General features: G+C 42.0%; 1 protein-coding gene across 2 annotated transcripts in view; it reads right to left on the reverse strand.

Moving 5' to 3' along the window:
- Positions 1 to 21,450, reverse strand: part of LOC111924773 (neural-cadherin-like) — a 53,546-nt gene that overhangs the window by 20,219 nt on the left and 11,877 nt on the right. For both annotated transcript variants that reach the window (XR_015284877.1, XM_086882282.1), the window contains exons 2-17: positions 19,526 to 19,720; positions 18,855 to 19,080; positions 17,355 to 17,559; positions 16,857 to 16,968; positions 13,500 to 13,749; positions 12,436 to 12,578; positions 11,932 to 12,104; positions 11,416 to 11,584; positions 9,777 to 9,947; positions 6,316 to 6,488; positions 6,045 to 6,212; positions 4,887 to 5,136; positions 3,546 to 3,673; positions 2,168 to 2,354; positions 1,886 to 2,029; positions 266 to 549 (exon numbers count right to left, since the gene is read on the reverse strand). Coding sequence is in view for 1 of the 2 variants with exons in the window: in XM_086882282.1 (XP_086738408.1) it covers positions 266 to 549; positions 1,886 to 2,029; positions 2,168 to 2,354; positions 3,546 to 3,673; positions 4,887 to 5,136; positions 6,045 to 6,212; positions 6,316 to 6,488; positions 9,777 to 9,947; positions 11,416 to 11,584; positions 11,932 to 12,104; positions 12,436 to 12,578; positions 13,500 to 13,749; positions 16,857 to 16,968; positions 17,355 to 17,559; positions 18,855 to 19,080; positions 19,526 to 19,720 (2,978 nt within the window). In the remaining variant the exon portion in view is untranslated. The remainder of the gene's footprint in view (positions 1 to 265; positions 550 to 1,885; positions 2,030 to 2,167; positions 2,355 to 3,545; positions 3,674 to 4,886; positions 5,137 to 6,044; positions 6,213 to 6,315; positions 6,489 to 9,776; positions 9,948 to 11,415; positions 11,585 to 11,931; positions 12,105 to 12,435; positions 12,579 to 13,499; positions 13,750 to 16,856; positions 16,969 to 17,354; positions 17,560 to 18,854; positions 19,081 to 19,525; positions 19,721 to 21,450) is intronic.

Below are 21,450 nucleotides of genomic sequence, written 5' to 3' on the forward strand. Positions count from 1 at the left end.
ATCACAAAATTTTAGAATCAGTTTGGAAAAGACTCTTAAGATCAAAAACCAATTAAGTAAATGTTATTTATGTTAGTCAAGATAGCAAGTAATGCAAAATTACCAGGCTTACTTCATTCTGTTCTTTACAGAAAGTTGCTAGCTAAGTCTTAATACCAGGCCTCACCCACCCTAAATAAACTATCTTTTTTGGATTTGTATGAATGGATGGGATTGAGCTGAACACAAAGCCAGGTTTTGCCATGCTTTGTGGAAACTGCTTTACCTTTAGGACAAGTACAGGCAGATCTGTGAGCTCCTCCAAGACACTGCCCTGGTATTCATTCTGAGTGAAGATTGGTGCTTCGTCATTCTTATTGACAACATTGATGATGATAAGAGTGTGGTTTTCCCATTTTCCATCAGAAGCTACAAGCCGGAGCTCATAATGTTGTTCTTGTTCAAAATCCAGAGGCTGAGCAATGAAGACAGTGCCAATCTCAGGTTCCACATCAAAAACCCCTCTCACATTTCCTGAAGTGATCTGATACCTTAGTTTGGCATTTGCACCTATAAGAGAAAGAAACAATTGCCCCCTTTGTTTACTCTATGAATACTCAATACAGCTATGCACAATGGACATGTATCCAAGAGAAACCTTATTTTCCCAGACTGTTGTGGTGTGTGTGTGTGTGGGTGTGGGTGTGTGTGTGTGAGATAAAACATAAAAACATACACAGAATGATCTGTGTATGTAATTTGAAGGTTTTGTCTGTGGTAGATGGGAGGCTGGATTTGCATTTATATTTACAAGTATAATTTACAGACACAGACAAGCACTTGTTTATTGATAACAGAGAAATTGTGTGCCTCTAAATTATTGTGCATTCATTTGCCAATAATGAAAAAGTAACATACAATGAAAATACAGGAAGATGTTTTTGGTCAGTGTTTCCTAAGCCTCTCGTTTCAAATGCCAGTATTCCTTAACTTATTTTTTTTAAACCACTGGGTGGTGCTAAAATATAACAGAAATCCTCTATTTTGAGCAAGAACTCAGAACATTCCACCTGTGCAACAGCAGTTGTTTGATTGCTGCAAAACTTTTAGGAAAAGCAACAAAACTTTTAGGAACAGCAACAAATAGTTTAGTGCTTTCTGTTTACTTATTTGGAAAGGTAAAAATTACATTGCATTCCAGTATACAAAGTAACTTCCTAAACTGAATAGGTGAATTGCTAGAAGCATAAAGAACCTTTAGCTTTTTAAGTTGTGAGACAACTGTGGATGAGAAGACTAGAGCAATATGGATGGCTAGAAAGTGAAAAGGCTGTGCTCAACATTAGTGCTTGGAAGGACTTGGCTGACTTTGCAGCAAGAGTTTGAGCATCACAAATGGCCTCTTTACACCTCCCTCAGCAGCACTAAGAGACACAGGCATTGCAGCACTGCCACAGAAAGGAATGGCCAGCTCTCACCTGCTCCGAGCAACACATCTCTCTGGTTCTCATTTGGGCTCTGTCATCAGCTTGCCTTCTTTTAATCAATGGATTTGTTTCTCTAGAGCAAGTTGAGCTGTACCAGCTCACAAAAGTAACCAAAATACAAAGACAGGGACTGACTAGTGGTGCATGCTGTTGGACAGGCTCTGCCCATGTGGTCTCATCACACTGTAGGGGCAGCTTCACACCATCAGAGCTGGTGTCAGTGCGACACAGTGTGACACAGTGTAAATAAAGAAAATGCTCACATGTGCCCCAAACTTCTCTCCCCACTTTTACAAATGTTTGAAATGTGGAATTGTCTCCTGAATACAGAGAACTGTTGGTCCATGAAGGAAGTAGCCCCACGTACAAACACACATTAACACTAAAAGGACTTTAAAAGACATCCAGGGCCCACTCACCCTCATCTTTGTCATCTGCTGTTGCTGTCACAACAGGACTTCCAACATCCCTGTCCTCGTCTATGCTGACCTCATACACTGACCGAGGAAATGCCGGAGCGTTGTCATTCACATCGCTGACAAAAATCCTCACGTAGGCTGTGTCTAACAAGGAGATGCGAGAGGAACACGCAGAGTAGAAAAGGCAGAGGAGGAATACCTTATATTATTCCAAACAGCTCACATACCTGCCAAGCCTCTGAAAGTTAAAAAGCCCAATATAGAATTCCTTCTTAGTTTTACCTGTGTTGGGCTGCCCGTGAATGCCAGGTCTAGCAGACTCTGATAAGTCCTGAGACTGAACTTCAATCAAGTAAGAGGCTCTTTTCTCTCTGTCAAAAGATGCCTGGGTGGAAATAATTCCTGTCTCAGGTTCAATGGTGAAGAACTGATAATCTTCATTAGAATCTTTTAATATTAAGTAGTGAACCTAAAAAAGAAATAGTTAAAAGAGGTTACATTTTCAATTTTCATTTGTATGTCCAAGTGCTGTGACCTCCCCCTTCCTCAGTAGCCTCCTGGTTCTGTCTGCAAAGCAACACCCTGAGGAAAGACAGATCATCTAAAATCTATAAACATTTTTATAAGTCTTTTGTTCATTTTGATATAAAAAGTGCAGAATTCTCAAAGAGAAGAACATCTGTACACGTGATATCAAGGCCCCTCAAGCCAGTATCTAATCTCCAACAGTGGTCAGTAGGAGCAGTTAAGAAAGATCATGAATAACAGAAGGAGAGAGAATATGTAGACTGGCATTTTCCCTGGCGTCTCCTCAGCTTCTAGTAATCCACTGTGCTTCTGATCTCAAAAAAAACCAAACAAAAAAAACAACCAAACAAAAAAACTCACCCTAATAATTTGGGTCCTGTTCAACAAGACTGCATAAATGAAAACATCCACCTATGAAAGCTATTCACCTTTTCCCTTTAATAAACGTTGTTCTCTGGAAAAACACCATTTCCATCTTCACCCTCAAGTCATGCCCAGAGCAGCACCAGAATGTTCTACCACACAGGCTGCTCTTCAGAAACTGCAAAAATGACATTTCCAGAACAGAAGATCTCCACTACCTAGAGTTTCTTCACTGAGGAGCTAGTAGGATTTTTAGAAATTACTCAGGAAAATGCAAAGGAAATGAGTAATTCCCTTCAGAATTCTGCTTTTTCCTGGGGTTGGGCCATTATTACTACGACAGTCAAATGTTGGTTTGACTGATAATAGTATTTAATTGACTACATTTAAATGGTTGTGAATAACTGACAATAATCACTGATACTCAATTAAAAAATGAACTCAAGAGCCAAGAGTTTGGAAACATGTCCTGCAGCCACATCCACTTGTCTTGTCATGGGAGCAACCCTGAGAATCATGCAGCAGTGCTTTGTCATGGTTGCTGGATCAGGATGAGCTGCCACGCTGCAGGACCCTGAGATCACAAACAGCATCTTCTCAGCCCGCATCCCATGTGCTCTGCATCAGCCATGAGATAGACAAACATTTGACAAGTCCTGTAAGAAGTGCTGGTGGCTCATTACCCTGCCATCTGCTGACTGCACATTCTCACTAATTACAATACTACAACTTGAGTATTGCCAGGAAAAAAGCTGGATTAAGGTCAAACCTCTCCATGCAGGCCAGAATCCAAGTCCATAGCTAACACCTGAACCACGGACGTGCCAACATCAGCTCCTTCTGGCACAGACACCTCGTAGTTAGAAGACATGAAGAATGGAACATTATCATTGACATCTGAAAAAGGAGGTGATGAGGATCATGGTAAGAAAATATTTGAAGACGTTTTTGTTTAATGTGGTTTTTTTCCCCCTGTTTGTATCTTGCTTGGAGGAAGAACTTACATTGTTTATAGTAATAAGCAGTCCTGCTCTGGGTTTTCCTATTCTCATGGTAGCAGTCAGGAGGCATTTTATAGACACTGGGCAGTTTCTGGGACATAGTGGTCTAATCCCAGCTGAGATACTGGCTAATGACTTGACCATAGATATACTAAGTCCATGAGTACCAGGACCAGGAGGGCTTTCATCCACAGCTAAGTTACTGGAAAAGGTTTTTTTCTTATGAGAAGAATGAAGTTTCTGCCAAATTCTGGTACCAATGCACAAAGGAAAAACCTTCTGGGACAGGGTCCATAAGTCACAATGAGGCTCAGACCTTGTTCTACAGCCTGAAGGGGTTTTGCATTAGTGGATTATGAAAGACAGGATGATGCCATGATAAAGTGAAGCAGGAAAGTTGGATTCCTTTTCAAATTACTGCCGGCCCATTCTCATTTCCATGGTGGTAGGCAAGACAAATGTTTTTGCTAGAGAGTTCACTTACTCATATTTTCATCTGAATGTCTAAAAAAAGTAACTCCATTAATCCTGCAAAATGCAGGGATTAATGCATTTACAGTTTTATGTGGATCTACAGGAACAGAGCATTATGAAAAGGTCCTACTATAAGGAGGTTTGGATCAAATTTTTAAAAATTGAACCTATCATAAGGACTCTTGCAATTTCATTTCTATAGTTTTAATCTCAGTGTGCAATGAAAAATTCTGAATGCAACAAAAACCCCTAAACATATATCCAACACAAACCCAGCCTACTTGGGCTGTTTCTCTTCCTGGACCATTTCCAGTAATACTCATCTTCTTTCAATAGCTTGGGAACAAGTACTAGGTTTCTCCTCCCTTCAAAAGGAAAATCTTTGTAATTACCTTTACAGAACCAGGAACTAGTGCTGTCTAAACATTCAGATAGCCCATTTTCACAGTATCACATCTCCACATTTGATAGTTGTACTTGGGAATTGTCCCAGACAGACCTTTTTAATGACTGCAGAACTTTTTACAGTACATAAATATACAAAGCATCCTGAGGTGGCATTTCACAGATGCTACCTTAATCTGAAGCATTATACTAAAAATCAGAATATTGTTCTGAACAGCAGCAAAGCTTACCTGTTATATTCACACAAACAGTGGCAAAGGAAGCTAAAGGAGTCATTGCTACGTTTTGTGCCCGGACTGTCAGGGTGAAAAACTTAGTTGTCTCAAAGTCAAGTGGTTCAGCGACTAGAAGAGAAGCAGATCCATCAGCTCTGTTTGGCTTCAGATAGAAACGAACTGGCATGTTAGTCTCTGGAACTTGACCCTCCTCCAGATTATACGTAACCCTGGGATCACCAAGAGGGGATGTGGCTTTGATGGTCTGAAGAAGAAAAGAGCCACCACATACATTCATGAAGCACGGGGTTGCAAGTGTTACGTGTTGAGTTTGATGGCAGAAACATACATACATGTACATTCTCCAAGGACACACATGCCTGTATGACTCAGGTAACAGACAAAATAGAAACATTTACAGAGCTGAGCGTTATTTTACAATATCTAGGTTTGATTCAGGTGTTTAATCAATGGGAAATTTATCTGCCTGTAAATGTGCCAAGCCAGAACTGCAGCACAGCTAAAGGAAATCCCTCCTCTCTCCTTCCAAAGCAAAAATGATCCAGACCATTTCTCCATTGAGCTGTACATTTTACACAGCAAGTTGCAGAATAAAACCCCAAATCCTAAATTGTTTCCAAATGCTTGAATATTGTGTGCAGGAGGAGGAAGGCAGGAATTATGTGGCAATATGTAGAAGGCACTGGCCTTAAAGACTAAGTATGGGTTAAAAAGGAATTGGTTTGAGTTAGAAGAGTCGGAAGCAAACTATGTCACTCCATGCTCTTGTGCTAAACTTAGAAAAGCTTCAAGAAAGACACAAGCAGATAGCACAGCCCACTGAGGATGGAGGAGTGAGGAGCTGGCTCTTGGAGGGAACACTCAAGGATTTCCTTCTCTGGCAGTGCACAAGTCTTGTTCCTGTGGAAGCACACCTTGAGGGCCTTTAGTGTAAGGATTTACTAGGAAAAGTGCTGCCAGCTGAAATGCCAGCCTATTCTGTGACAGGTACACCTGATAAACTTTAACAGGTACACAGCAGTGAAGGCTCATGAGGGAACAGTGCAATGCAGTGAGGCTGCAGAGCGGGCACCCGTGTACTTCTGACTTAGAGCATAGCAGAGGAAGAAGTGGAAATGAAGAGACAGGGCAGTAATCACGCTTTTAACATACCACAATCTTGGTGTCACGAATGGTGTTTTCGGGAATGGTTACCCAGTACGTGCTCTGCTCCCACTGGGGTGGCTGGCTCAGTGCACTAGTGACAGTCACCGTCAGCTCCACGGTGCTGCTTCTGTTCCCGCCATCTGTCGCGACGATATAGCGGCTAATGCGCATTGCCTACCAAACAAAGACAGAGCATACTTGAAAACCACTTTGTACAAACCAAGAGATTGCAATTAAGCCTCTGCAATGGATTTGAGGGGTTGGAGTCTCACATTACCTGGGGTAGTGGGCAATTCACATACACCCAGCCTGTGCTGGGGTTGATCTGGAAGTATTCCAGTTGATGTTCTAACATTGAGTAAGTGACAGCAGCATTCACACCCTGGTCACTGTCGTGAGCTGCAACTCGGAGGAAACTTGTCCCCACCGGAGTGTCTTCACTAAGGAAGTCTTTGAAAAGACAAAGGTATTGTCAGCAGGTCTGCTCTGGTTTATCAGTCTGTATTTGTAAAGAAATGCCCCTGTAAAACATCATTGTTCCCTTCATGGGAGATTAAACATTTCTGTACTGAGGCAGGCTATAAAGTATTGTCACCAACAAGTGCCTATAGTCCTCTTTTAGCTTCCCCTTCCCTCTCTGCTGCCACGCTGGGCTGTTAAGTGAGCTGCTGGTGATGCAGATTTACTGACATTGCTGCTGCCAGCACTTGTGCCTCTCCACGGCAGCACTGGCAAGCCCCACAGAGGCTCGCATCCCCACTGCTTCGGATCACAGCCCAGCCTGCGGGGCTCAGCTGATGATAAAAGCAGTCTGGTATCAAAGGGAATTCTGTGTGCATTGAATTAATCTTGAATATGAGTGGTGCCGGCAGCACTGCCAGTGGGAGGCACTAGGTAATTGCAAAGCATAAAGACTCAGGTCACAGCAAAGATGCCTCCAACCCCACAGTGTTTTGGACAAGCTGCCCAGGGCAAGGACAATGACCATATCCCTTTAATATGGTTTCACTTCCTGTTCCCAGAAATCCACCTCTGTCAGAGATCATGTCTTTCTGCCCGTAGTTCTAGAGACACCAATCTTTATTTGAACCTGCTTGGATAATTATGATCTAAAAATCTGGTGGCAAAGTCACACATTTGAAGAGCCCACTGCACAGAAGGGTAATTAGTTTCATCTTCCTAAAACCTGATTTCTGGAATGGACACCAACAAAATGATGGGAAACCATGAGCAGTCATTTCCTGCTCCCCTTCACTCTGCAAGTCACAGTTTTATATGATGCTATCACATCCCTGCCAGCTTCTTTCTTCCACACCAGTCTTTACATTATACTGATTTTTAGATCAGCTCTTCCCTCTACCCTCAGCCATCCCGTCCCAATTTCTCCTTCAAGTAGCTGCCTGTGCTTGCCTTATTGTGTCTTTGAGCTGTTTCCTTGTACTAAAACTCCATCAGCTCAGTGTATTAAAACTGACAGTGGGAAGGCTGTTGCAGGTGAGTTTAGGCAACCCAGTCAGTCTGTTAATCCATGTTTTGTTCAGAAACCTTTTAATATCTTTCATGTCCCTTATATGTGTCTCCTTTAGCATTTTTGAGGTGGGATAATTGGAACTGCACACTACTTTTGGAGTGGTCATGTTTTCTGTTTTGGTCTTCTCCTTTAACATCTACAGTCTGGAGTAGTGGTGCAGTACAGCTTTAAACAACAGCAACCACTTGTTCCATGAACAATAATTTGAGATTTAATTGGCTTCACTCATCTCTGTGTCATTTAATTGTTCTGGGATTCTTGTCTTTCGTATGTTAGTAACAGACAAAGCTAATCTCACAAGAGATTTATCAGCACTAAAATAAATAAATGAAAATTGACTTAACTGCCATAAATCGCTGTAAAATACTCCTTTTTTGTGTTTATGTTTGTGTGTGTGTGTATTTATGTTGTTTTTAACAGTCAAATTCTGTTAAATTGCATTGTAAGAAAAAAGACAAAACTACTTGGAAGGGTGGTACTCTCTTATTTCGTGTGCTTTGCTTGCTGCTGACAAAACTTGAACATTTACTGTACCATCCCTACTACAGTTAAGCATTTCTATAATGTCTGTTTTGCAGACAGATGATAAGATGCATGGCTAAATCAGGAATTTGACCAACATCCTAGTGCTGAGAGCAAAGAACCAGCAGTTTCCAGGATGAATAGAAACCTATGACTAATGGCATTTGATCTTGTTAGGGAAGAAGCTATTTTTAATTCTGTGACGTTCAAGCATTGATTACTTATGTAGAGATGTTAGGAAAGTGCTAGACATAATGTGACCTCGTTATCTGCAGTTTTGCCATCTCAAAAAGCTGCCTTTGCTTCTGCTGGTACCCTCTGTTCATGAAAAATGAAAAAAAAATCTGCCTGTTCCCCAGAAGTGCCAAAGCTACCATAATTAGAAATGCAACATCTCAGCTATTGAAAAAGAAAAAACCTGGGCAGTTACACCTGAAGGACGTGTGTGATGGTAGAATAAAAATGTTCATCTTTGCACAAACATTACCTCAGGCACTTGTCTGCTCTGCTCAAAAATATTTCTCTCCAGAAAGATCATTCCTACTCAGCTTGTCAGTGCTGCATTGGCCAGGTTTGCAGAAGATGTTGGTAAGAATGTAGAAATGCCTGTTCCAAATCTACACATTTTAATGAGTTTGGTACTTAGAATTAGTCACTACAAGATACTTTAAAAGGTGCAACACAATTTTCCTTCTGTCATTAATACATAGCTCTGAAGTGTGGATGTATATTTAGTTTGTTTCCCAGCAGGTCACTTCTTGTTAAAGCTCCAAAATATAAGCATCCAACTTATTTTTGAATCCTTCTAAAATGCTGGTATCTGTGATGTTAAAGACAATTTTCTTATAAGCTGTCTTCATTTTAATAAGGCATTGGTCATTGCTTTGCCCTCCATGACATTTCCACACAAGTGGCAAAAAAAACTCCAAAGTGAAGTTGTTGGCAAATGCATCAGGAACAATTTTTTTTTTTTCCCATTTTCAAGCAATTATGCAAGGAAGGACCTGTTCTAATCCAACAACTAGAGATTATGCTCATGATTTGTGGATGACATTAAATGTAGGGAGTCCAAATGTAATGAAATGCAGGACTCTACTGGAGAAGCATCAAATCAAATTAAACAAAAGACTGATGTAAAGCATATGATGTGGGGATGAAGAAGGGGATGTCACCAGGGCAAATGGGAAGAGCTAGCTCAGCAGGACACATACAGCAGGCATTGGCTCCCAGCCAAAGGCAGCCTAGAAACCAAGGATTTTGTGCTGTTTGACAAGACATAAATGCCACTTCAGTCTCTTCAAACAGAGGTGCTGTGCTGCAGAGACACAGATGACAATTGTACTTCTAGCCAGGGTTGATGATTTCCCAGCTGTCATGTTTTGTTTTGGGACATCAACTAAAAATTCAGTGTGGAAAAACGTTGGGCAGAGAAAAACTGCAAAGAGAAGGATTCAGATCTGCCTCATCTGTAGGAGTGAAGTACATCAATGTTTTTAAGAGAACTGCAATGACTAAAGAGGACTGGCTAATTCTTCATATTTCCACTGATGATGGGTTAAACAGTAACTGGCTTAGCGGCAACAAAGGAAGATTGGTGGCCCAACAAACTGACCACTGTTATGAGGAATAACCTTCTAACAGGATTCATGTGGCGGTACTGGGACAAGCAGTTAGGTAACACTCACACTGATAGCGGCTGTTCTCAAACTTGGGGTCGTTGTCGTTGACGTCAGCGATGAGGACGGTGAGCTGGCACACGCCGATCAGCGGCTCCTGCGCCTGGTCAGTGGCAGTGACAGACAGAGCGTACTCCCTCTGCTTCTCCCGGTCGAAACTCTGCGTGGTGGTGATGACTCCTGCAAACACAGACCCCTCCTGTTCTGCGTGTCACAGCCTCAGGGCTGGATTTGCAGAGAGGAATCTGCACATCTCCTGTGCAAAAGGAAGCTCTGACTGCATGCAACACAGCTGTGAAGCTTGATCCTCACCAACCCTGCAATGTTTACCTTGGACTAGACCAACTCTTGTCTTTCCTCTCCTCACATGTCACCTTTTTTCTGCTGCCCTGGTAAGAAGTTCAGTCTGAGCATCTTGTTATCTCATGGCTCATGGAGCACAGAAGGACTTTCTCCTTCTCGCTGAAGGGCCTCCAGTGGTAGCCCAAGTAACTGAATCAGCTCATTGTCACTTTCAGGAGGTGTCGCACCACAGAAGACACCAAAGTAATCTCTGCTACAGGAGTTGGAGGCTACCTCATTGAACAGATTAAAATTGGGTAAAATCATACAGTGGATAAATCAAACAATTTTCTCCAAACCTTCAGGTTTTCCTCCTTACTAATCAAGTCTCTCCCTGCCTCAGCTATTTTCTTCTGGTTGGCAGATTTCAAACTGGTTTTCTTCAGGCCACTTCTAGACCTATTTCTCTACTATGCTCAGAGTTCTTCAGCTCTATTGTAATCACTTCCAGTCTCCTGCACAGTCCTGGACATAACAATTTCCTATTTTCCTGTTTTGACTGTAGAAACATCAACAACTTTATAACATCTTCATTTGAAATAAATCATATTTTATGACATTGTTGCCCTGTTCTGCTATGAGGGTTTTGCCTGCAGTGCACTGGATCTCCTATTTGTGCATGAGATGAGAAACAAACTGTGGTCACATCATAGGGAAGAAGTTAACCTGTAAAAGTCACACTTTCTGCTCTGCATTTTTAAGCTACCTTTGATCCAAACAGGGAGGTAAGTGATACAGAACACATTTTTATCTTCTTATTGAACTGGGGTTTGTTTCCCTGTTTAATTTGCATTTGGGGCCCCCAATATAAGAAGGACGTGCATCTGTTGGAGTGAATCCAGAGGAGGGACATGAAGATGATCAGAAGGTTGGAACATGTCTCCTGTGAAGACAGACTGAGTTGGGATTTTTCAGCCTGGAGAAAAGAAGGTTCCAGGGAGACCTTACAGCACCTTCCAGTACCTAAAAGTGGCCTACACAAGAGCTGGAGAGGGTCTGTGGGCATATAGTGATAGGACCAGGGGTACTGGCTTTAAACTGAGGGAGAACAGGTTTAGGTCAGGGAGAAATTCTTTACTGTGAAGGTGGTGAGACACTGCCCAACAGAGGTTGCCCAGGGAAGCAGTGGAAGCCCCATCCCTGGAAGTGTTCAAGGCCAGGTTGGATGTCTGTCTATAAACTGTCACAGCAAACCATACAGTCACATTGTTAAGCATGAGCCCACATGGACATACTGATACAGCGGCATTTTCATTACAATACAATGTCATTTTCATTTTTTTCTCAGTAACCTGAAGCTACTGACCTGTGTCTGGGTCAATGCTGAAGCCTTGGGAAGCTCCATCTCGGTGCATGAGCCCATACTTCACCTCTCCATTGATGCCAAGGTCTGCATCATAGGCTTCTACCTGTAGCACAGGCGTGCCTGGAGGCTGATTCTCCAGAACCCAGGTGCTGTCACTGTAGTAAGCGCACTAAAAACACACCCAAACATCCGACCCTAAATGTTACACAGGGTCACATGAATTTGCTGCACAGTGTCAATATTTTTTCCAGCAGGTCTGAGAAAAACTTGGAAGAAAATCACTGCTATTACTTATGCACATGAAGAAATCAATCTCTAAGGGAGAGGAAGGAAAAAGGAGAATGAAGGCTTTGCATTTCCTCTATGAAGAAAGCTGACTGCTGCTCACTTACAGGTTCATTCTGCTCTGCACATGCAGACCCTTCAGCCCACCAGCAATCACCAGTAGCTATGGAGACTCCATTACCCCAGTTACAGCTTAGATGAGAAAAGAATATCTGCAGAAGGACATCTTACCTCTCTAAAAACAGGCTTGTTGTTATTGATGTCGTTAACTCCTACAATCACCTCAGCAAAGCTGCTGAGAGGAGTGGGCCCCCCTGAGGCATTGTCATCTATCGCAGTGACATTCAGGGTGTACTGTGGCCCTTTCAGGCTGGGCGGTGGGTTTCTGCGGAGTTTAATGATACCTGAATTTGGAAGCATAAAGTGTCACATTAATTTCCTGTGTAAACACAAAATCAAGTGAGCATCACATTTCTCCATCACAGTATCGCTGGCTCAGTTTGTATTTTGGTTGCAAAGCATAGGAACCTGTCATCTTATTCTGTGTAGCCTTGGAGCAGGATCCCAAGTTTTGGCTGGTAGTTGAAAAACAGCCATCATATGACAGAACTAATCCTCACTGATACAAAGTATCCCCATTTGCAAATTATATAAATATGGTTTTTGCATATGGGTGGAGCAGAGTCAGTAGAGATTAGACAGTAAATAACTGTGCTCTAAAACCTCTTTCCTTACCTTTCTGGCTATCCAGCTCAAAGTTGCCCTCCTCATTGCCTCCTGTAATCAGATAAAGAAGCCCATCTCCATCAGGGTCCTCTGCCCGAACAGTAGCCACCAAGGTGCCGGGACCAGCGTCTTCCGAAAGGAAAGTCCTGTAACTGATGGGCAGAAGGGAGCAATGGCAGCACACAAAGCATCAGAATAACCATCACCATGCTAGCCATCAGCAAGATTATGAATTCGTTATGAGTGGTTTTTTAAAGCTTTGGGCATGCAACCATGGAATCTTAAACTGGTTTAAGAAATGACTTAGTTCTTCTTTGTTCAACATAGGATACTTATTTTAGGATTTTAATCCTGTGCTTTTGGTATACATAATTTTGAAGGAACTTTTGGAGGATAACAATATGCACCATACTGTGTTGTACTGTAGAACTGGATCATATATCTTCTAAACTTGAGAAAAAGGGCTAGTATGTGTCATGTCGTGTTTCTTATATCCCTATATATTAATGGAAAGCATCATATACTACAGAGATAAATGTAAAAAAAGTATTTAATTTGGTAAATAAATATATATATGTTTTGTATTTAAAACATGCTAATACTTCAAAATTGTGCAAAGAATATAAATTGTATTGATTAGGGACAGGAAAGAAAAAGGAGTCTTAAACAAGCAGGTGCCCATTAAATTAGTTTACAATACAATCTGTTGATGATAAAATTAAGTTTTAGTGTTTGCTTACTACCATATTTATTTGTCACCTATTTATACATGGATAATCACTTTGAGACCTAGGAGTCAACACAGTCAAAATCATTCCCTGGATAGACAGGTCTTTGATTCATTCTGTTATCTCTCTATAAAGTCAATATACCAGTATCACAATGATGTATTTTTTTTTTTTTATATGATCTAGAAATGAAAGTCCAGCTCCTAAAGCCTTTCTATATAGAAATTACCCTTCAATTTCACCGGTACAGTTGCACACAACAAGTGACCATTTAGGCAAGTGCTATTTAGGTTACACGTGTGAACATGTAACCAAAAGCAAAAGCAGGAGTTCGAGGTGCCTTACACGGACTGGGAGAAGACAGGAGCCTCGTCGTTCACGTTGGCCATTCGAATGCGCACAGACGCCGTCCCTGTGCGAGGGGGATGTCCTTTATCGACAGCTATCACCACAAACTCGTACATGTGGTTTGCTCGCTCAAAGTTCAGCCTCTGGTTAGAATTGATGACCCCGTGACGTGTGATGGAAAAATCAGTGCTCTGGATGAAGTAAGAGATCTCAGAGTTGGAGCCAGAGTCGCAGTCTGTTGCAAGCACTATTAGAGAACATTTAACAGAACAGTCATACTGCAAAGGAGGTTTGGTTGTGCTGTTTCCCATCAAGCCAAATCTGGTTTTTCGTTAGTTTTTGAGAACAGGCATCATCTAAATCTCTTTCATCCACAAAAGTTTTGGGGTTTGTTTGTTTGTTTGTTTGGGTTTTTTTTGTTTGTTCATTTGTTTTTCTGGTTAGAGTCTGGGAACTTAGCAGAAGTCTGGGAGTGAAAAATCAAAACAATTCTTCCCTCTGCTCCAACCCAACCTGAGTGATCACAGCCAGGTGAATTTGCAAGAGAGCTGTAATCCTAGCACTGCACAAAATGCTTTGTACAAATTGCAGTCAACACTGGTAATTAGCACACAGTCAGTATGCACGTTGGTTGAACATTATCAGTCATAAACCAGTTCCTCACTCTTTCCAGGAATGCCATGTTCAAATTTAATTAGCTCCCAGCTAGTTATGCACTTTTTAATTACCTGGTGCTTCAAGGTATGAAGAGTGATTAAACATTCCTCCCCAGCAAGTGTTTGTTCAGTATGCTGAGTGTCCCATCTGCTCAGAAGCAGCAAACCAGCACAACAAAGACCTGGAGCTCACAGCATAGCATCAAAAAAGTGATTTTTGAGAGGGAAGCTCACCTCTTTAATTACCTTGCAATTTTTCTAGCCTAACAATGAGGCTTCATATCATACCCACACTGGTAATAAACAAACTCCTTATTCTACCAATAGGATCCAGATGCAGCCACTGTGGTAGCACACAGCCTTTGGGAAGCAGAACAGTGATTGCAGTGTGTGGACACCCCAGCAAACAGCTGCAGCATCACCCACAGAGGGGTGGCAGAAACAACCCATGCCTATCAGAATATTAACTCAGAATAGGAAAGGAGCAGAGAATGATTTCAAAAGTACACTGAAGAACTGTTCCACTTAGTCACAAAAAATTTCAGCTGCATCTGCCTGTGGAAAGTTACTCATCTTTGTTTACAGGATATTTAGAGTGGTTGTAACACTTTGTTTAAAATCTCTCCAAATCCTGCTGTGAATAAATGTTTGTGTGTGTTACAGACTATAAAATCAAGGGCTTTAGAGTTAATCACTCTCTTGCTGCACCAACAGACAAAATATATTAAAAACCCAAAAATGACTAAAATGACAGTGATTTAAATCTGTCAAATATATTGGGTAAGTATTATTTTTAGAAAGGCATGCAGAATGTGAAAAACTTACTTGATTTGAAAAATTCTGATTTAATCTACAGTCATTAGTGAGCCATTGTAACCATTCACAAAAATACATTCTATGTGCTCAACTATATGCTTCTTTTCCCCCAGATGTTTTATGGCAAATGGGGAATGTGGTGCTTACTTGTACACGACAGAAACATGCCTTAAGTCCCAACTGGGAATTCTATTCCCCTTCATTTCATTCCTTCCTGGGAACTGGTGTGCATTGCAAAGGATATTTTAAGGATCATATGCCAGCCACAAGCAGCTCTGTGCTGGCTTTACACGTGTTCTGAACTAGCTCAGTGCAAGCCAACTCTGGCTCTAGAGCTGACTGAGTTGCCAGCTACAGCTCCAAGCCTTGCTCTGCTGGCACAGCGATGCAGCTGAAGGCTGAGGGCCCTGCTGAGAGCACCCTCTGTGCTCCAGACTTCCAGTGGGCTGAAATAAAAGTGTCCGATAACTGAAACCTACATTTGTGTCATCCACAGTTTTAACAAAATCACATACCACACCACCTTTCTCACTGCCATCAACAGCTACTACAGGCATGCCCAGAATGGCAAAAGCTGCCTCATATTTGCATTTATTTTTGTTTGTGGGTCATTCTGAGGCTGCAACATCCCACCCCTCAAGAACAAGAGCAGGAGCTGTTTGTCTTTTCTTTTTTTTTGGCAGAATTAGTGGCACAGGTCTCATCCTGAAAAAGGTACAGCTTCCTCGCAGCCCTAACAACCCTCCTCAGTTGTCCTACAGCAAGTGAGTCTTCACACACCCATTTCCACTGACTGTCACTATACTTCCACCTCACATTTTCTTTTCTAAGGTGGCTTTCTCTTGAAATGTACCCCATGTGGCAAGACAACAGCATGGGATGCAATTGCACAGCTTTGACATTCTGCTTGCTTTGGACATGGGGCGTACATTTTTTCCCCCACAAGTGGAATTTTGATGAGCTTTACAAGTCCTCTGGACAGAAGAACATTCATCTCTATAAGGAAAATCACATGCTTAGGAATTTTAGGGTTTGGATATTCTGACCAATTTCTTTCTTCCCAAGAGCAGTTAAATCTAAAAATTAAGTATGACAAGCTCTGAACACTTGTAGAAAATATTTAGAGAAAGCAGGTCCTGCAGCCCATTACACAAGGGAAGCTAAGCTTCTTACTACCTCTGCAATCTGCAGAATTCAGCTCCAGCTTTGGGAAATTTACATTTTTGCCTTTTTGCTAAGTCTTGCCTTGGCACATACTCATTTCTCAGGGTTCATACCCCCTGAAGTCTTTTATCAGGATACTATTTTAGCCTCTAAAAATGTCATCTGTGCCACTCAGGGTTTATATGCAAGTGACACACGGCCATGTTAAAAACAGCCATGGGATGATGACTGGTAAGCCACAACCATAAATATAAGTTCACAGGCTTTCAAATATTTTCCCTTTAGCACTTTGCAAGTCAGTTATACAGCATTAATGCCTACTTGACAAAACTAGCTGCCCATTTTAAAAAGCCCTGTTTTTTCTTAACACATTAAGAAAAGAAAAACTAATTGTAGCAGCTTCTGGGACACAAAATGATTTCCAAGATGAATTAAAAGACAGCTACAACATTTAAAGGAAACTTAGCCACTTCCTATCAGCTGCTTTAACTGCCCTTGGATACCACAGGATCTCTCCTTGGGCACAGTACAGTGATCCTCACCTGAGGACACTCACAACTCTACTTCCAGGGTACCTAGAAGGCATCCACAGACCGCCAGGAAAGCTGCCATCCACATCTTACAAAGGCAATGCCTGTGGAGGAGAGCACTTCCTCATGGCCAGAACATGAAAAGGTAACTGGCAAGACTGAATGAAAGGTGACAGGATGGTCCCCACCTTGCAGAAGAGAGGTTCCAACAGGAATGGTTTCGGGAACGTTGTCTCTGCTGTAAATGGAGCGCTGGAATTCAGGAGAACAGTCGTTTTCATCAGTGATGTGGACCATGACCTGAGGAAAAAGGACGCATTGAGAATGGATTTTAGCTTCTACACTGCTAAAAGAGCACCTCTTTCTCGATACTGCAGTGGCAGTCAGTGCTTTTGCTGCTCTCCCATCCTTACACCTCTGATGCTATTCTCCTCACACTACTGCTATAACACAGAGAAGTGTTTTCCCCTCCACTCCCAAGATGGGAGTTAAAGCCAAAAAATAATAACAAGAGGTATCTGCAGAGCCTAGATGTGAACCCAAGTCAGAGCCCAGATTTCTGTCTGTACTGCAAGGCCTCCTCCCTGCCCAGCATCCTCACGTGTGCTCCGGGCCATCCATCTGTGTAACTGGTCCTGGAAGAAGGGTTTGCAGACCACGGGTAGGACATGAAGAGATTAATGTACCTCAGTCACACTGCTGAGAGTGCTCTCAACTTCCATGGCTTTCAGCAGGAGGTGGTAGAGGTGGTGCTCGCTCTCGTAGTCCACAGGGTGTGTCAGGCTGAGCTCTCCACTCTCTTGCCTCACCCGGAAGAGCCCAGAGGGGTTGGTCAGGAGAGTGTAGGAAAGAGGCTGGCTCTGGAAGGAAACAGCCTCAACAACTGCGACTCTGCAAAGAATGAGACAACAGCCCTTTGCTTCAAAACAATAGCAACAGAGGCTGTCTCCTCCGCACCTAGAGGAGGAGGAGGAGGATAGGATGAGGAGAGATGTCTTGCTCACTCTCTGTCAATGCTTGGCTCAGCTTTGTACTCAGACTGGAAACCCCTTTTGCTACAGGGAACCCCTCTACCTTCTCTTCTCTCACCAAACTTATTCACTGACATAGCAGTGCTGAAAAAACAACCCACTAAAACATCTTTTTCTTCCCTATTGTAGTCTTTTAAATACTTGACAGCAGTTACTGGTTTACCCCCAGATTCTCAGTTATAATTCTCAGATATAAACGGCCTACTACACTTCTGAGTTTCTCTGTAGTTGTATATTCAGAAAATAAACGGGTTCAGACATAGATGGGAAACCCATGGAGCACAGGGCTTTCCAGATCCTGCTGTCCACCTTGGCAGGACATCAAAGGAATGTTTGCCTTCCTACTGTGACTTATGTTTTGAAGCTCCACCTCTCACACCAGTCTTTCACCAGCACAATACACTTTTAACTCATCTCACTGAAAGCTCCTGGGAAGTAGAGAAATTTCCCTCCTCCTTCTCATTCAGTCTCTCTTAAGGATTAGTGGCACATGTCCAGCAATTTTTCCTAGGTCATCAGTTTATTTTGAGGTTTCCTGCTCCTTAGAGGCCTTATGGCACTGTTCCACCTGCTCCTTAGAGGCCTTAAGCCCATTCTGCTCTCAAGTAGCTGAACAGTGACAATAAACCCAGAGCCAGCTTGAGAGCATCTCCCCACTGTGGCTTGGTTTAGCTACTCTTCATGCAACAGCAGAGCCCCTTGGAGATTGAGCTTTATCTATTTCTACTTCACACTGGTGCTGCTGTCTCAAAAGTCTGGCAATGACTTTCTTTCCAGAAATTTAAATACAAGTCAAATGGGACACAAACAACTCCAGGTCTGGTTAATTAAAAGACTATTTTTCAAGCATTTGTTTAAATCACCAGGAGATGCATAGTCAGTAGTTTGGATGTTCCAGTTCATGATGAACTCAGTTGCGCTAAGACCCCAAAAGCACTGAAATAATTCCAGCATCCCAGACTACATCTGAGACATGGAGACTCATGTCACACTGGAGACACTGAAACATCAGAAGAGGCATAACTTCTTTTAGAAAACACAACATTATTCCTAAAGTGTAATAGAGAAATGTATTTGCGTAGCCCTGAGAAGGAAAACCACAAAAGTTTCACTCTGTTGTGCAGGGAGGGAGTCACCTAACCAAGTACAACTTACTTTTCTCCTGCTGGAGTATTTTCAGGCACAAACACACTGTAGGACATGTTAGTGAACTGTGGAGGTCGGGAGCCTGCCAGGATGGAAACGGAGGCGTAGGGGCTTTTGTTGCCGTACTCATCAGAGGCTTCCACAGTCACCACGTACTCCTTGTTCCACGTCAAAGGCAAACCAGTCGTCATGATAACGCCAGTGTCCTTATCCACTCGGAATCGCTCTTCACCACCTAGCAAGACATGCACAAAGCCAGTCTCAGACATGCCCCACAGCAAGAACATTGGCACCTCACCATCTCAAGGTAAGCCGTCCTCAACTCATCCACCCATGTCCTTGCATGCACTTCTTTTTACCTTTCCAGTTGCTCACCTTATCTGTCACTCACACTGTTTTGTTGGCCAGTGTAAAAGAGACAAGAATGAGTAAGAAATGGAGCCTTAAGCTAACAGTAAAGCTGCCATCAATTTCAAAATAAGCAAAGAAAATGGCAACGAGAAAGATTCCCATCCACATAACTTTTACTTACAGCACTTCCAGCTTCTACTTGCTGTACTTGCTGTGCCTTTAAGGATTCCCCAAGGGAAAAATCTACCAATGAAATTATAAAATGGGAACTAGGTATGAAACATCTGCAACTTAACAGAATTTTACCATTTTTTTCAGGCCAGCCCTACCTGCAATGAGTGTGTAAGTTATGCCAGCAGTGGTGTTTTCACGGCTACTGTAACGTGCGACGAGCTGGTAGATGAGAGTGCCTTTGCGCGCGTCGGGATCAACACGAGCCAGGTACGGGTATGGGTACATGCCCCAGGACAGGAGTTCTTCTTCTGGGGCAAGGAGTGTCACGTGGCAGAGGTACCAGTCATCATCTGCAAAAGACACATGGATTTCTAGACAGCTTGGTCACAAACTTTAGTTTGGAAATGTTAGTCGGGAATGTTAAGATCTTATCCATTAGTATCTGTAAACAAACTGAGAGTGAAGCTTTCACTGCAAAGGACATGTAGAGATTTAATTACAGTATTTTTAGCTCTAGGTAGACCTATATGCAAGTCTTTTTAATTCACAGCAAGTCACTAACAGATGCTAAAGGTATATATGGGCTTCTTGAAGAAATTTTCCTAAGCACATTTGTGTTCTGAAAGTGACCTTAAGATTTGACTTCAAATTAAAATGAATGTATTACTGAATGTAGAGAATAAACTTGAATAAAAAGACAAACTAAATGTAGAAAGGGGGGTATGTAGAAAGGTACACGGGAGAAATGCACATTTTCTGCCTGTTAAAATATGATCACATACTTCAACCAACTGCACTGAGGTTGCAGGTCTGTTAAGGGCTACACCACTACAACATGAAACACCCACCCAGGTGTATGTGTGTCTCATACAGGAAATCCTTCATCTCTACCTTCAAGAAGGTAATTTCATACAGGATGAAAGAAGACAGGAGCACGTGGACAAAACCAGCACCAATGGTAAGAAGTAAGCCAGAAATTCCAAACAATTTTAAGTGTATGTCTCAGGGATGTGCCACTAAATAAAAGGCTACCCAGAGATAGATATTCCCTGACACACCAGACCTGTATTTACAAGCAGCCTTAGCCTGCAGTAAAAATACATGCCAGGCAGATTTCCCAGAGACAGTCTGGAAGGAAAAAACTTAACTGAAGTTTTGTGGGCTTTTAAAGTATTTAAAATCATTTAAGACATGGTTTCCTTGGTTTTTCTTAGATTGCTTGGTTTCTGCTTTTCTCATGTACCAGCACTGCATACAGGAGAACATTGGTTCACTTTTTTTTTCCCCCTTCTGTATTGCTGTGAGGGACAAGGCACAACCCACAGCATGAGGTACTAGCTCATAAGAGAGCTGGAGTGGTCACTGTTCTATCTGTAGCCAAGAAAGAGGGTTGAGAAATACATGTCCTAATTCCGCCAGTTACAGACAGTGTTATTTTGCTAGTAAAGGGATGAAAACTTGTAGGTATGGGCATTTAAAGATATTTTTCTTCATTTATTGATCTAATTTAGGCAGTTCTAATTTCTGCAGAGACTGAATATCTAGCCAAATATTTTTCCTATTTAGTGAAACCTGGAGAATGACTTAAAAAATTATAATTATACAGACTATTCTTAATATTGCTCCATGTAGGTGATCCAGTTGTTAAGTACCAATCAATAATGAATGAGGTCCTAATTCTGCTGTAGATATTGTAAAACCCACCGAAAGTCAGAAATAAAACAGATCTATGTTTTAAAAAAGACAGACAAGTGAACAAATTTCACTGAGTTCAGGACAGCATGTCAGGGGAAATATTTGTGTTGTTCAAATTAATCATAATTTTCTGGACTCTTAAAAACACCTTCTCTCTCTATGAAAGGTTTAAACAGAAACATAGAAGAATTTAGGTTGGAAAAGACTTTAGGATCATCAAGTCCAACCATTAACCTGGTACTGCCAACTTCACAAGTAAACATGGGATTCAGCATCCCTGGAAATGTTGAAAAAGCATGTGGACGTGGCATTTGAGAACATGATTTAATGGTGAACGTGGTGTTGGTGTTAGACTGACAGTCAGACTTGATAATTTTAAAGGTCT

This window comes from Cyanistes caeruleus, chromosome 1 (assembly GCF_971803275.1).
Source record: "Cyanistes caeruleus chromosome 1, bCyaCae1.hap1.1, whole genome shotgun sequence".
NCBI classification, from domain to species: domain Eukaryota; kingdom Metazoa; phylum Chordata; class Aves; order Passeriformes; family Paridae; genus Cyanistes; species Cyanistes caeruleus.